The 13,712-nt window shown below is 46.8% G+C and overlaps 1 protein-coding gene across 1 annotated transcript in view; it reads left to right on the forward strand.

The window, feature by feature from the left end:
- Positions 1–13,712, forward strand: part of pde8a (phosphodiesterase 8A) — a 40,407-nt gene that overhangs the window by 11,547 nt on the left and 15,148 nt on the right. The window contains exons 2-3 of the mRNA XM_086144262.1: positions 9,594–9,650; positions 12,850–13,040. Coding sequence (XP_086000388.1) covers positions 9,594–9,650; positions 12,850–13,040 — 248 coding nt within the window. The remainder of the gene's footprint in view (positions 1–9,593; positions 9,651–12,849; positions 13,041–13,712) is intronic.

Raw genomic sequence — 13,712 nt, forward strand, 5'->3', positions numbered from 1 at the left:
ACCGGCGCCGCTATTTACACGTGGTACGGCGGCCGTCGCGCTGAGGTTCTCCGTGTACTCTGATGTCAAACAATATTCAGCCGCCCGTGAAATGTAAGCAACAGAAGCCAAATACTTGCGGAAAGTAATGTTGCTACTGCGTATCCCTGAGTACAATAAGTAAACTCAAGTAGTCGTCTGTGTATTCGCCCCTCCCTGTGCTTGCATGGCGACCGTCCCGCTGGAAAAGAGCGCGATATCGCTTGCGGTGCTCTCAAGGTGCGGAAGGCGAGGAGCGAGAAACGGGGCCAGGTCATCGGGGATGACGCAGCCAGTCCATTTTCTGCAAAACTCTGTATTTTTAAACCACCGGCGTCACCCAAGGTCACTGGGAACTGGATTCCGGGACGAGTTGAGTCTCCGGTGAGCTCCTCACGCCTTCCCCTCCGCGCGCGCATTCCAGCGCGCCTCAGTTTCCGCGCTATCTGGCGGGAGGCGAGAGGGATGACACCGCAGATGGCGTAAAGGTCGGCGTGGAGGGTGGAGAAGGGGTGGTGCAGGAGAAAACTTGAGGAACGGGCATGCAGATCTACTCCTGATCGGGACAAGAGTGACGCCCTCAGTATTTAGAACAATAAGGACTACTGATTTTTGAATATTGATCTTACTCACTTCACCATTTGGGTTTGGAAAGAATCGTGCTGATCCCGATGGCCCTGTTAGCACCTTGCGTGGAAAGCGGAAAGTGATATGGAAATGGAGACCATTTGCCATTATATGCAGGATCATATCCAGAATTCGAAATTAAAATATAAACTTTTTTTTGGGGGTCATTTTCTTGTGATTGCATACTCTTGCACGGCGTCCCTCACTGCAAGGTCATCCAGATTTTTCCATTTTATTGTGTCATTGAGGCACTGTGATGGACATTTTTATTTGGCTTATTTGTGAACAATGTTGTTTAATTTGTTGTTGTTTACTGGTTACTTTTGAATGTTGGTTTGGTTTTCCAGATGGTTTCCTGTAGCTTTAAGACAATCATTTTGATCCCTTTTTAGTTCATCGGAGTTGCTCCAGTGGATGAAACGATTAGCAAGCGCTCCACCGTAGTAGCATTGATAAATTGAAGAATTATTTGAATTTTTTTTGTTTGTTTTTTTTTTATTTTTTTTTTTGTATTAATTTGTATCTTCATGATGATTTCAATACATGAATGGTCTCAAAAAAAAAAAAAAAAAAAGCTGGAGGTGAAAACTGAGTAAATTTAAATTTCCCTACAGGGATTTAAAAAAACAAAAATTAGTCACGTTATTCCAGGTCTGGAGTGCAAGTGGATTTGATTCAGCGGTTTGTTTTTGCATGATAATCTGCATTTGAAGACATTTGCACGTGCTCCATCTTGTGATGCCGCGGCGGTGTATTCGGCCGATGAAGCGTCAGGCCGAGATTTTTACCTGCAAATACAACGCATTCTTGGTGTTTCTGCAAAACGATCCTCCGCTCCGAGTTTCCTCCCCGCTGCATTCAGGCGGGGGTTCAGAGAGAACGAGGGGCAAACGGGGACCCGGTGAACGTGAGGATGTTTGGGGACTAAACTCACCCACTGTGGCCTAGTTTCTCCCCCCCCCGAGCCACGCCGGTGACTCAACCGAGCCCTTCTGCCTGGCTGATCGCGGCTCGGTCACCACGCATAAGACATGCGGACTGAGCCGCAAAACACACACACACACACATTTACAGTTGCCTTAATGAACAGATTGTGATTGTAAAAACCCATCAGATAAGTGGCTAATTATTATTTGGGTAGAGGGGTGTGTGTTTATATATGTGTGTGTGTGATAGGGGGTTACTTCATCTGCTGAGTTACTTATTTTTATTTTCTTGCAAGTGCTTACTACCGTCCAGCTGGATTTAATTTCGCACAGAGTTTTAGAGTCTACCATCAGATGATAATAATAATAATTATTGTTATTTCAAATTATTTGATGATGGGGATTCTGGATTTAGATTTTTTTTCTGTAAATAATTTGATTTTAAAAATTCCATGATATGGTGTCATGGTTAGAAAGTATCAAATGTTAGGTGTGGTAGAGTCACACAGAACCACTAGCATTCATGTGCATTTGCACAGAAGTCATTTTTCAGGTATTCGTCACTCAGCTCGTCACGTTTTAGGAAAACTATTAGAATGAAATCATAAAAGAAAAAACATCAGGCTTCCCACGGATATTCATGTTTATCGTATTTCTTTTTGGACGGTTTAGCGAGGTGGTTTTTCGTTGTTTGCCGGCACAGTCGGAGGCGGTTGAAGGTTTGAACCGCCCCCCCCTCCCCCGTCGGTGTGGATGGCCGCGGCGCAGATATCTGGGCGACGAATCTGAGCGGCCAGACATGAAAGTGAATTATTCCCTTTGAGGTAACACACTCAGCACGAGAAGCTAGTAGTACGATCTGAGTGGCTCAGTGTGCGGCGAGGTTGATGTGTCACACACTGCCATTTAGCTCTGCCCAGTCTGTCTGCTGTCTTGTCTGTCTGTCTGGTACACGGTGTGCGTCTCACACTTTGGTCCGGGGCTGCTCTCCTTAATCACACCTAATGAGGAACATTGATTCATTCCCATTTAATTCGCACCTTTAGACCCAACACACACACACTTGCATGCACGCATGCGGAGGTGAGCTAGAAACGCTGATCTCTTCTCACGTTGCTGTAATATTATGAGCCCCGCTTGCAGTACCCTCGCCGGCCACACGGGGAGGCGGGACAACGTGACGCGCTTTTGTGCAGGGAGGGAGGGAATCTGGAGGCTGTTAGCGAGCGGGGCGGCAGCGCACGTTTTCCCCTCCGTGCACGGGCAGGGCAGGCATCCCAAGATTCCCTGCATCCTGGTCCCGGCTCTTGGTTGGAGGAAGCTGTTTACTCTTTCTATCTCTCACTGCTGACGTCGGCGCACCGAACAATGTCATCCAATTTCCTGTTTTTCACTTTAGTGGAAAGCCTCTCTCCCAGTGTGTACGGCGTAGTGTGTATGAGTGTGAGACCACAGCGCTGGTGGGCCGGAGGAGAGCAGAGGAGGAGATCTATAGGGCCGGATACACAGCGAGCAGGATATAGGGTCAGAGGCAACCCTGCTATGTAAATACATTAAGTGTATTGAATGAGAGTAGCAGGAGACTGCAGAATGTACTGAAATAAGTTTTCGAATATTGCAGACAGAGGAAATCTGGACGCTCTGACCGTTTGAATAAATCAACCTCGAGCATTTCAATTTCAGTCATGCTATGGAAACATGAAGGTCAGTCTGTCGCTCCGCCATTTTTGTTTTGTTTGAAAATATACACAACTGTTGGATGCATTGAAATTCATCTATAAACATGGAAATATTGTTAGTTTTACCGATGCAGTAGATTAGCTCATAACTGCAAACATAAAGTAGCTAAATAGTTGAACCGGAGTTAAAACCATTTTCCGTCAGCCCCGACCTTTTGGCGAGCGGCACACACACATACACACACACACAAACACACACACACACACACACACACACAGTACCAGAATCCTCATTGCCAATTACCAGCTAGCGCTAGCGTTTCGCCCAAAGCACCAGGGGCTAATTGCAGCCTCTCAGAGCCTCAAGCATGACTGTCGTCCCATTGATTCCGATTTTAAATCCAAGCGGTTCTGCTTGCCGACGAGGCGAAAACGGGCAACTGTCCAATCATGATTACCATGCGTCTGCGGCCTGCGTGGACAGGAGGGGAAAAGTTACAATGAGTTCTTTCCATGTGCTTGAGAAACAATCGCCTTTTATTATTTCAGCATTGTGCAGACATGCTGCATATGCATAAATACACTCCTGCGCGGTCAGATTGATTAAACTAATTTGCTTTTCGGCGTCCAACACATACAGGCCCGGAGAAACGGGAAGGTCGACGCCGGGCCCGGAGCTCATTGGAAGCTTCGTGGGTCAGCGAGGTCAAAAAAATTGTAATTTCAGACCTTAGAGGTGGTGGGGGGTCACTGGGTTTGGAAAATTGTATATATTTAAAAGTAAATAAGTTACCTGTCGGTATCAAGCTAAATGTAAATGACAAGGTATTCTCGACTGCGTCGCGATCAGTCTGAACAGCGGAAGCTTGTCGGGGAAAAATAACAGCAAATGAAAAGATGACACGATAAAGTTTTCGCAGTTCATCACGATAACGGGTGATTAAAACGTCGTCAAACCTACGTCGGAGTCGGCGGACGCGTTTCTGCGCCACAAAAACTCGTCGGATTAACAAGTGCCCGTTATGCACGGAGAGAGACGGCTCCCGGAGTGACTGGTACGACGCGGCGTGTAGTGAGTGGGCGGGATGTGGATTACGTGAACACAAACACAAAAACACATACACAATGTCTGTATGGCCGGCCTGCCTGCCTGCCTGCCTGCCTGGCCTACATGCTCACTCACTTCCCCTGCCTTGTTTGCCTCTGGTCGAGTGCCAGGATGATGTTTGCGGGATGCAAATGCTTGGCTGGGTGATTCATTGCAGTGTGTGTGCACTGTACTAGGAGTATGTTCCCCGAAGAGGCTGGCAGACTGGTTCAGTTGTGCGTGTGCGTTTGTGTGCGTGTGTGTGTGTGTGTGTGTGTGTGTGTGTGTGTGTGTGTGTGTGTGTGTGTGTGTGTGTGTGTGTGTAACAGGCAGGCTATTCGAGTCACACGGCTGCAGCTGCAACGGTTGAGTCCGTGTCAGCCGGAGAGGGTAGCCTTCCTGGATGGAGAGGAGCTGCTGTGCTGGGCCTCGGAGAAGTGCCGGCCCCCGTGGGCCAAACTCCTTACGTCAAGGCCCTGACCTCAGCTACTCTGCTAACAAGAAGCATCACAGTGGTGTGTGTGTGTGTGTGTGTGTGTGTGTGTGTGTGTGGTGAGTTTTGGCCTCCATCTGTGACATTTATCCAGCGGTAGCCCTGCAGAAGACAGACTACTCAGTATAACCTCTTCAGCAAAAAAAAACAAAAACAACAATGAGATCCTGGATCTTTTGTTTTTTTTTTAAGTGAATAATAATAATAATTAAGCAGGAGGATTGCTTAATCTGAAATTATACCTGACAGGAAAACTACGGGCTGTGTTTGGAAAGCGTGAGTGCAGTGAGCAGGGCAGGAGGGTAGAAGCAGCCAGTGTGTGTGTGTGTGTGTGTGTGTGTGTGTGTGTGTGTGTGTGTGTGTGGGTGTGGGTGTGGGTGTGGGTGTGGGTGTGGGTGTGGGTGTTTCAAAACCCAGCAGCCACTTTTGGAATGATGAGCGCTGCAAAATATGAAAGGGCCAGTCTGGAGTCGGGCAGAAGGGCGTGACCGACGATCAATATCTGGATTATTTTAAACTTTTACAATCTATAAAGTTGAGGAAATGTCTGTGTCTGTGCTCACCGGCCACGGGTGCCGCAGTTTTTTTTTTTTTTACAAATTCCAGGATCTTTGGATCCATTTATCCGCGCAACGTCCTTCCCATCCAGCTGATTGTGGACGCTCGGCCAAGATTTGCAGATCCGCTACTAAATCGTCCCGATCGGCTCAAACTCACCGGAGACGGCCCGGTCATTTCAAACACGTCTGATATTTAAGGTCCAAAATCCAGACAAGCGGCGGCGGCCGATGGGAGAGCCGAAGCGAAGCCGACAGGAGTGAGTGACATCCCAAAGCAGGTGGCCTCCGGCGGGCTAATGTTAGCTATTGTGCTTCCCGATGACAGATTTTAGAACCGACATTTAGAATCCGACCTCCAGTTCAACTCCCGGTGACCGGTTCTCCCCGCAGCCTTCTGTTTGAGTTGCTTTTCAAATAAATGTTTTGGGTTTTTGTTTGTCATCACAGCACAAACCTTCGCTCCATCCCATCCGCTTCCCCTTGAGATTTTGCGAGATCTCACGAGTTCCTCTCAATTAAAGTAGACGTTGACGCAAGAAGAATCTCTCGATACAACTCCACTTTTAAAAATAGTCTCTTATTTTGAAAGTCCTGCGGCGAGGGCTCGGCTTATTGTTAGCGTAGTCGCTAATCCGTCATCCCAATCACATGACCCCCCTCCCCACCCTCTTCACCAAAACAGCTAAAGAATCAGAAGAAGCTATCTTTTCCAAAAATAATAACTGTATCTCTAGGATGGCGTGTTTTCTGGTTTATGAGCGTGTTGGTTTAAATGAGTAAACTACCGGGGGGAGGTTTTGAAGATGCATTTCATGCATTTCATGTTGGAAGTTATGAGTCTGATACCGTCTGCGTGTTCCGCAGAAGGACTTGTATGCTCAGGAGTAAGGGGCATCTTCGGGGGCTCCATGCTAAAGCGGCATCTGATGGTAGACAAAGGGGGCAACAAGATATCGGGCAAGAACCCCCCCCTTCCCCTCCGCTTCGGAGTCATTCGAACTGCCGGGTGACGCTTCTGTTTTAAATCACGTTAAATCTTAATGTTATTTGGGGTTTGCTCAGAGTCATGCAATCGCCACGGTGTGTTTAATCAAATTAGCGGAACTACTTTTTTACGCGTCGCTCCCATTGTTTTCAACTTAAAATACCGGCGGAGGGGTATTTCTGTGCATCTAGCGTACACACACACACACACACACACACACAGACGGACAAACTCAAACACATGCCTACTGTCTCCCCTGTGCACATGAGTCTATCATGCGACCACGTGCTCGTGCCGTGAAAGATCAGATGATCACAGAGCATCAGCTTGTAGCCATAGTACTCCGTGTTTGAGGACGCGGCAACAAACGGCCTAGTGTCATGCTGACGTCAATTTGGCTACAACCGAGGGCTAATCAGCTTTACCCCCCGCCCTCCGTCCGCCGCCCCTCAGCCCCCACCTTTGTTGTTTCATTGAGCTTGCAAAAGGCTTACAATTTAGCAAGAGGTAATTCGCCGCCGCCCGGCGTGCCTCGAGAAAATTCCTCTCTGTATTCCACCTCACATGTGTAGATTGTTTACGGAGGGGAGGAATTCTAGAGGGATGGCGGTCCACAAGGGGCTCGGTCGCTATGGTTACTAACCCCTGAGCTGGGTTCCATTTAGCAGGAAGGAAGCTAAATTATTTGGAGACAGAAAAGAGTGTGCTCATGTAGGGAAAGTGTAATGAGTTGAAAAGCCGTCCGTGTAACATCTGTTGTTTTTTGGATGGTTTTCAAAAACTTTGCGTTCTGCTGATGTCATGTTGCGCAAGAGCTGCCGTTCTTTTCTTTTCTTTTCTTTTTTCTTTATATGAGAAAATGCAAAACAGCTCCTTTCACTATGGCAACCCGTCCGGCCCCATCAACACCGGGAACGTCTCCTAAATGTTTTTTTTTTTTTTTTAATATCATTTTTGGCAGACAGTTACGTTTTAAACGGTCGTCCATGCGTGCAGTTTGGCTCGAGCATTTTTTATCAAAATTCAAAATCCATCCACTGCCCCTCTTGTAACCATAGCAACCCCGAAAGACAGCTTATCCAACTTGTGAATTGCAGTGCTTGCTTCTTCCCGAGCCCAAACACATCTGCTTCCAAGCTAGCCTCCGGCTAGGTACCCCTCCGGGCCTGGCTCAAGCCCCCCGTTCGGAGGAATCATGAGTCAAGATCGTATTTCGAAATCCCGAGCGGACGAGCGTCTTGAAAAGCCGACGTCGTGTCCGCGTCCTCGCATACATCCGGCGAGCTTCCAGGAACCGGTCCGAGACGAGACGACTCAGACGAGTGGTCACTTCCTGCCGCTGCCCCTCCCTCCCCGATCCTTTCTGCGCCGTAAACATAAACAGATTTCTGAGTGACTCTTTTCGCCTCCTCGTCACCGGTATCGTATTTTTACACGCAACTCGAGGGCGTTTTTTTTTATTTTAACCCTCAGAGTGAACCTCCAGTGCTAACACGTGAGCCCAGTGAAGCCCTCTGACCGGCTTCATGTTAGTAAACAGAAATAGAACGAAGGTCAGTTCAGCAGAACCGAGTCCTCTTTCTGATGGACTCACCAAGTGGACACGAAAAGAGCTTTTTCCGTCCCTTTTCTGGAAAACACCCTCGAAGAAGAAGCCTTTCAGCACCTTGGGTGTGTGGAGATACTTCCGAAAGATAGTTTCGGGCCTCTTGGCCCTCACTGCGACTCGCTTTCTTAAGATCCAGCTGAGATTTTGACCTTCGTCTCTGCTTCCGCTCGAAAGGCATCGCACAGAAAGACAAATCCGGGGAAAAGCCGAATCGCGGTGAGCGTCTTCCGCTCTCGAGATGGGCCGCGTAGACCGAAACCTACTGATTTGTTTGAAATGTGAACGGCACTCGGTCCGCGTACAAGCTGTGGTCGTTCCAAGCCATTTGTCTAAATCCGGTTATGAGTTGCCGCAATTAGAATTCAATGGTTTTATTAGCACAGGGCCGTGGTCTTGGAGCCAACGCTGCCAGGAACTAACATGAGGTCAACATTGATGGGCCAGTAAAACAATAAAAAACACGACTTCACTCTCGCTCTGTTGTCTAGCAACAGAAAAATCAATGTTTGTGTGTGTGTGTGTGTGTGAAAGCGACTAACTCTACGGCGAATTCTCTGTCCGGCGAGACGGGGTTAATCCTCCAGCTGAGCACAGAACTTTCTGTCATCGCTAACTTTCCACGTGAAGAGCGATTTTAAATAGATACAGCTGATTCAAAGGCGTGGGTGTCAAATGTTACCTCGTGTGTGTGTGTGTGTGTATGTATGTGTGTGTTGACTTTGTATCGACCACAAAATAACAATTCCTCAGAAGGTTATCTGTGCTCTGCAGCAGTTAACCGCAATTTGTGTTTGCCGGTGTCATCGCTAATATGACAACATCTGGGCTAGCATAGCGTGCTACGGAGTTGCAGCACGACCCAAACAAATATGCAGAGTCGAGTCGTCCGTTTAACCAATTCTCGAAACTAGTCGTAAAAAAGGCTTTTTTTTTTTTTTTTTGGGGACGTCCCCAGCAAATCAAGGTCGTGCACCGTCTTTCCGTTCAGCGCTTAGAATCCATCTGGAGGACAATATTGGCAACCTTCTCGCTTCTACGGGCCGTTTGTTTTACTAGTTCGGTCAAATCCTGGGTGATTTTAATGTTGCATCAATTTCAAATGTTTACGAGTTCAGCGTTGGGCCATTTCTTGAAGTGGCACCTTTTTACAATTTTTTGCCTTTGACAAATTATGACGCTCCCTAATTTCAAAATCCGGTCGGTCCCTCGAACCTCGACCGTTCCCTGCCGTCCAATCGTCTACGGATTCCTGTGTTTTCCATGTTGCAAACCGTATGCTAATAAAAATACAAACAGTCTATTTTGACAACGCGTTGGTTTCTTACCATTTACGGGGAATCTCAGTTTCGGGTCGAGGAAGAAGGCCGATGTTTCGCCGCTCATGGTGGGGAATGTTGGGTTTGTCTAATTCATTTTTAAATATTGACTCTATTGACAGTTGGTGCCGCATAATAAGATCAAACTTTTCAAATTTCTAGTTGGTCTCACAGTCAGGAGACGCATTCATCATGTTTTCTTTTGCAGGTACCACTTTGAGCGCCAAGTGATGGAAAGTATTTAATGTGTGAAGTGTTTATCTAACCGCTGTGTTTCTCTGGTTATCTTTCAGACCACATTAACAGAGGTGCAATTTGGACCAATGAAGTTATTTAAAGACCCACTTCAGGTACCGTACGAAAACTTAATATCTATATCATTTGAGCGCGACTGTCAATATTTTGTCGGCTGGTCCGTGTTTGCGGTCCGAGCTAATCTGAGACTTCACAAGAAGCCACACCTTGCTGAGAGATTAAAAAAAAATATCTAAAAAAAAAAAAAAACCTTCCCATGTAAACACTCAAAAAAGTAGCGAGGGGCGTTAACGGCCACATTGTGTGTGTGTGTGTGTGTGTGTGTGTGTGTGTGTGTGTGACCGAAAGAGAGAGACAGAGAACGATGCAGCCTTGAGTTGTCAAGGCAACAAGGCGAAACATTTATGACAGAACATACCATAATGAACAATGCACGTTATGGAGGATGTGCACAGAGGATCCATGGACCAGTGAAGCTGCTACAAATAGGACATTCTGTGACGCCGGGCGCTCCAAGACACAGTCGGCGCGCTTGTTCCTCCTGCTTGCGTCGCCGTCGAAAGTCAAGCTAAACAAAATCGCATCCCTCCTCTTCTCGGTCTCCTGCAGAAGTTTTCTAATTATTTACCACATCCTATAAAACGCTGGGACGTGGATAAGGGAAAGCAGAAATCTCGATTTTTAGCGCCCGTGCTACGTGTCGCGCTTCTTCATCTGAATTCAAGCTCGGATCGGAAAGAAAATAAATCCTTTTTTTTTTTTTTTTTTTTTTTTTTTTTTTTAATTTCAGCAGTTGAACTTGACAGCCTCTTCGGGATTCAAAATCGTCCCTCGGACTGGGTGAGGAGTCACGGGGAAAAGAAAAAAGAAAAAAAAAAAAAAGCGACACGCCGCACGTCCTGTAATTTAACGCGGCGTCGGAGTGCGCAGACTCAGCTTTTTATTGTGCGATGCGCCGCGGCGTGACTACAGTAGGAAAACGAGGTTCGAGATATCCCCTTCCTGTTTTTGTCACTCACACAGCTGATCCTCCCGGCTGCTCCTCCTCTTTTTCTCGTGGCTCACAGGATCTGGCCCCGGCCCTTGTATTTTCAACAATGATATTTTTTAGCCGCCGCAATTAGACCCCGAGCCCCTTTGAACTAGTTTTTAGCCGCTCCTCCGCCTCCTCCAACCTTTTGTTTTTTTTTTTTCTACATCCATGTCAAGTATGTGAGAGAGCATGTTAGCTCAAAGGTTTTGTGAGCTTTTTTTTTTTTTTGGTCCATTGTGACTGGGTGGGTTATGATGTTTAGAGGCGGGTCTATCTAGTCTCAGCTCACAGGCATCAGGGAAAAAAAAAAAAAAGGACCTTATCTCAGGCTATATTGGCATGTTTCTCCTCCGCCGCCGCCGCCGCTGCTGCTGCTCCTGCTGGAATGTTGACTTTTCTACCAACATCCCAATGTGGAATTCTGATCTAATTCCCCGTGCGTAGCAAACATAGCTGCACAACTCACTGATGTATTTATGACCAGGAAAATGTTCAATAGGTGGAATATGGTTCGCGTTAGAAATGCTTCGGGGTTGCCTGCAAATTGGTACTTCACACCCACCCGCCCTAAAAAAAAAAAAACCCTCTCCCCTAGCCAATCGGCTTGCATGTAACTAATCATTTTTTAATATCAAAATAAGCAGCCCTCTATCCCGTCACGACCCCCGGCCTTTGTGTCCTGACGTGTTTTACAGGTGCGACGCAGAAACTTAAAAAACACAACAGAACAAACTTTCCCTTCTTTACGTCCATCCTGCCCCCTCCTCCCTCCTTCCCTCCCTCCATCCCCCCGCCAACAGTTGCGGATGACGTCTGTTTGAGAGGGTGACTCATGAATCTACTCTTAGTGCAGCGCTGCTCTTGGAGGCCGGCCTAAATCTCCGGGCCAGTATTTACGCAAGCGAGGAGTTATATGAAAGTGCGCTGGCAGAGAGGGGGAACGTGCTCTCAGTGGCTGCATTGACGGTAGCGGCGGCGGCGGCGGCTTTGCGCCACGGGATTGGCAGGCGGGTGGGAGGGGACGCGGCCGGTCACGGCCACCTCGGCTAATCGTGTCATAGAGCACGGCGGCGGACAATAAAATCTCTGACGCATCCGCGAGCGGAGGCCTGATCAATGAGGGCGTATCCTCTGGAGGCCTGAGGTCACGGTCACGCCCTCGCCGCCGGCGGCCGATGAGGACGACGGGCACAAATGACGCGCCGGTGACCCGTCGAGTCGAGCGCGGAGTCGATACGCAGAGATACCGTAGCTCCCTCCGCTTGTTTGTTTCCGTATACACCTCGTCAGCCACGGTTTCCCTTCCCCTCTGCAAATATACGGTAAAAACATATAGTCGTGACTCTAGTTTTTTTTTTTTGGATCCCGTCGGTCCACCTCTGTGACGTTCCTCGTAGAAAAACACGCGCCGGTTTGATTCCTACACGGCTGCTATGCGGCAGCCGAGGGACCGCACAGGATGTTTGGCACGATTTCACACTCCGCTCCGGACACGGCGCCACCACGTGCACGCTCGTCTGAGGATGTTCTATAGGCCGCCCGTTTGGGTTCTGCTTCTCGCTGGCGGATTGCACACCGGATTTGACTTGAATACCGGCGGCTTTTACGTATTTTTGCAGCGTTTGCAGGCGATTTTCACTCAAAGTAGCGGCCATGGTTGTTACACCCATTTAACTATTCAGTTTTCATGTGCCACACACTTTTTTAAAAGCAATCTTTGCAGCTGAAAGATAATTTACTAGCAATTAATTGTAAATTATGAAATAAAAATAATAAATAAATCAATAAAATTATTAGCAATTTAAATCTTAAAATACAATACATATATGTATATAGAATATATAAAATAATGTATATATGATGTATAAATATACATTAACTTGTATAATATTACATATGTAAAATAAATACAAATGTTGCTTAAAATCAGAAAAATGGCGAATGCGCAAAAGGGATTATTTTTAAATACTGGACATGCAACAACTGAATATTGTATATTTTTTAGCATCCATACTGAAATGTATTTCTTTTTTTCAAGCCCTCCTTGAAACCCGTTGGTATAAACCTGCCAAACATCCCGCTCCTGTTTTTGAAATTGTACCTTTTTCCTTTTCGTTCCCTGTGGTTCTCATTATATTATCACATTACCGCCCATTTGCGTCGCTGCACGTGCTTCCAAACGAAGTGACATCGCGGGAATACGAGATGGCGGGAATGCGACACCGTCCACGACACCTGCTTAGTCCTCTCTCCTTCTGCAGGTACTTTTAGTTTTTGCCAAAGAGGACAGTCAGAGTAATGGCTTCTGCTGGGCGTGCGAGAAAGCCAACTTCAGGTGTAGCGTGGCGCGGACGCCTGAATCGGCCCTCGAGTGCTTCTTGGACAAGCATCACGACCTCGTCATCATCGACCACAGACATTCCAGACACTTTGACGCCGAAGCACTATGCCGGTAGGCCACATCCTCCCTCCCAGCATCTCTGTTTCTGGAAAGACGGTTGTCAGATGCCCTGGGCTCGTCACATTTTCAATGCGGGGATGAAAATCATCTGGAAACTGCATTTGTAATAGCCGACATGTACATATGGATGTAGAAAAAATGTGCTATATATGTGATATATTTCCCCCATCGCCCGGCCCAAACAGTGGCCATTAATATCTATTAATTCTATAGAATTATTTTAATCATTAGTAATTATCTAACCTGAATTTTCCCCCGAAATATGTCTCACGATCCACAGACATCTTCCCAAATGTAACTGCAGTAGTTTTTCGTTTTTTTTATTTATATATACACCGCTCCAAAAAATAAAGGGAACACTAAAAGAACACATCCTAGATCTGAACGAATGAATAGTTGAATGTGCTGACAACAAAATCACACAAAAATGATCAGTGGAAATCAATTTTATGTACTCGTGGAGGTCTGGATTTGGAATCGCCCTCCAAATAAAAGTGGAAAAACACATTGCAGGTTTATCCGACGTTGATGTAAAGTCCTTAAAACAAGTCCGCGTGAATCCGTGTTGCTTCCTAAGTGGACCGTTTGGATTTCACAGATTGACTTGGAGTTAGATTGTGTTGTTTAAGTGTTCCCTTCATTTTTTGGAGCGGTATTTTTCTT

The sequence above is a fragment of the Fistularia commersonii genome, chromosome 3, assembly GCF_037954325.1.
Source record: "Fistularia commersonii isolate RoL2024-O1a breed Wild chromosome 3, RoL_Fcom_v1.0, whole genome shotgun sequence".
Taxonomy (NCBI): domain Eukaryota; kingdom Metazoa; phylum Chordata; class Actinopteri; order Syngnathiformes; family Fistulariidae; genus Fistularia; species Fistularia commersonii.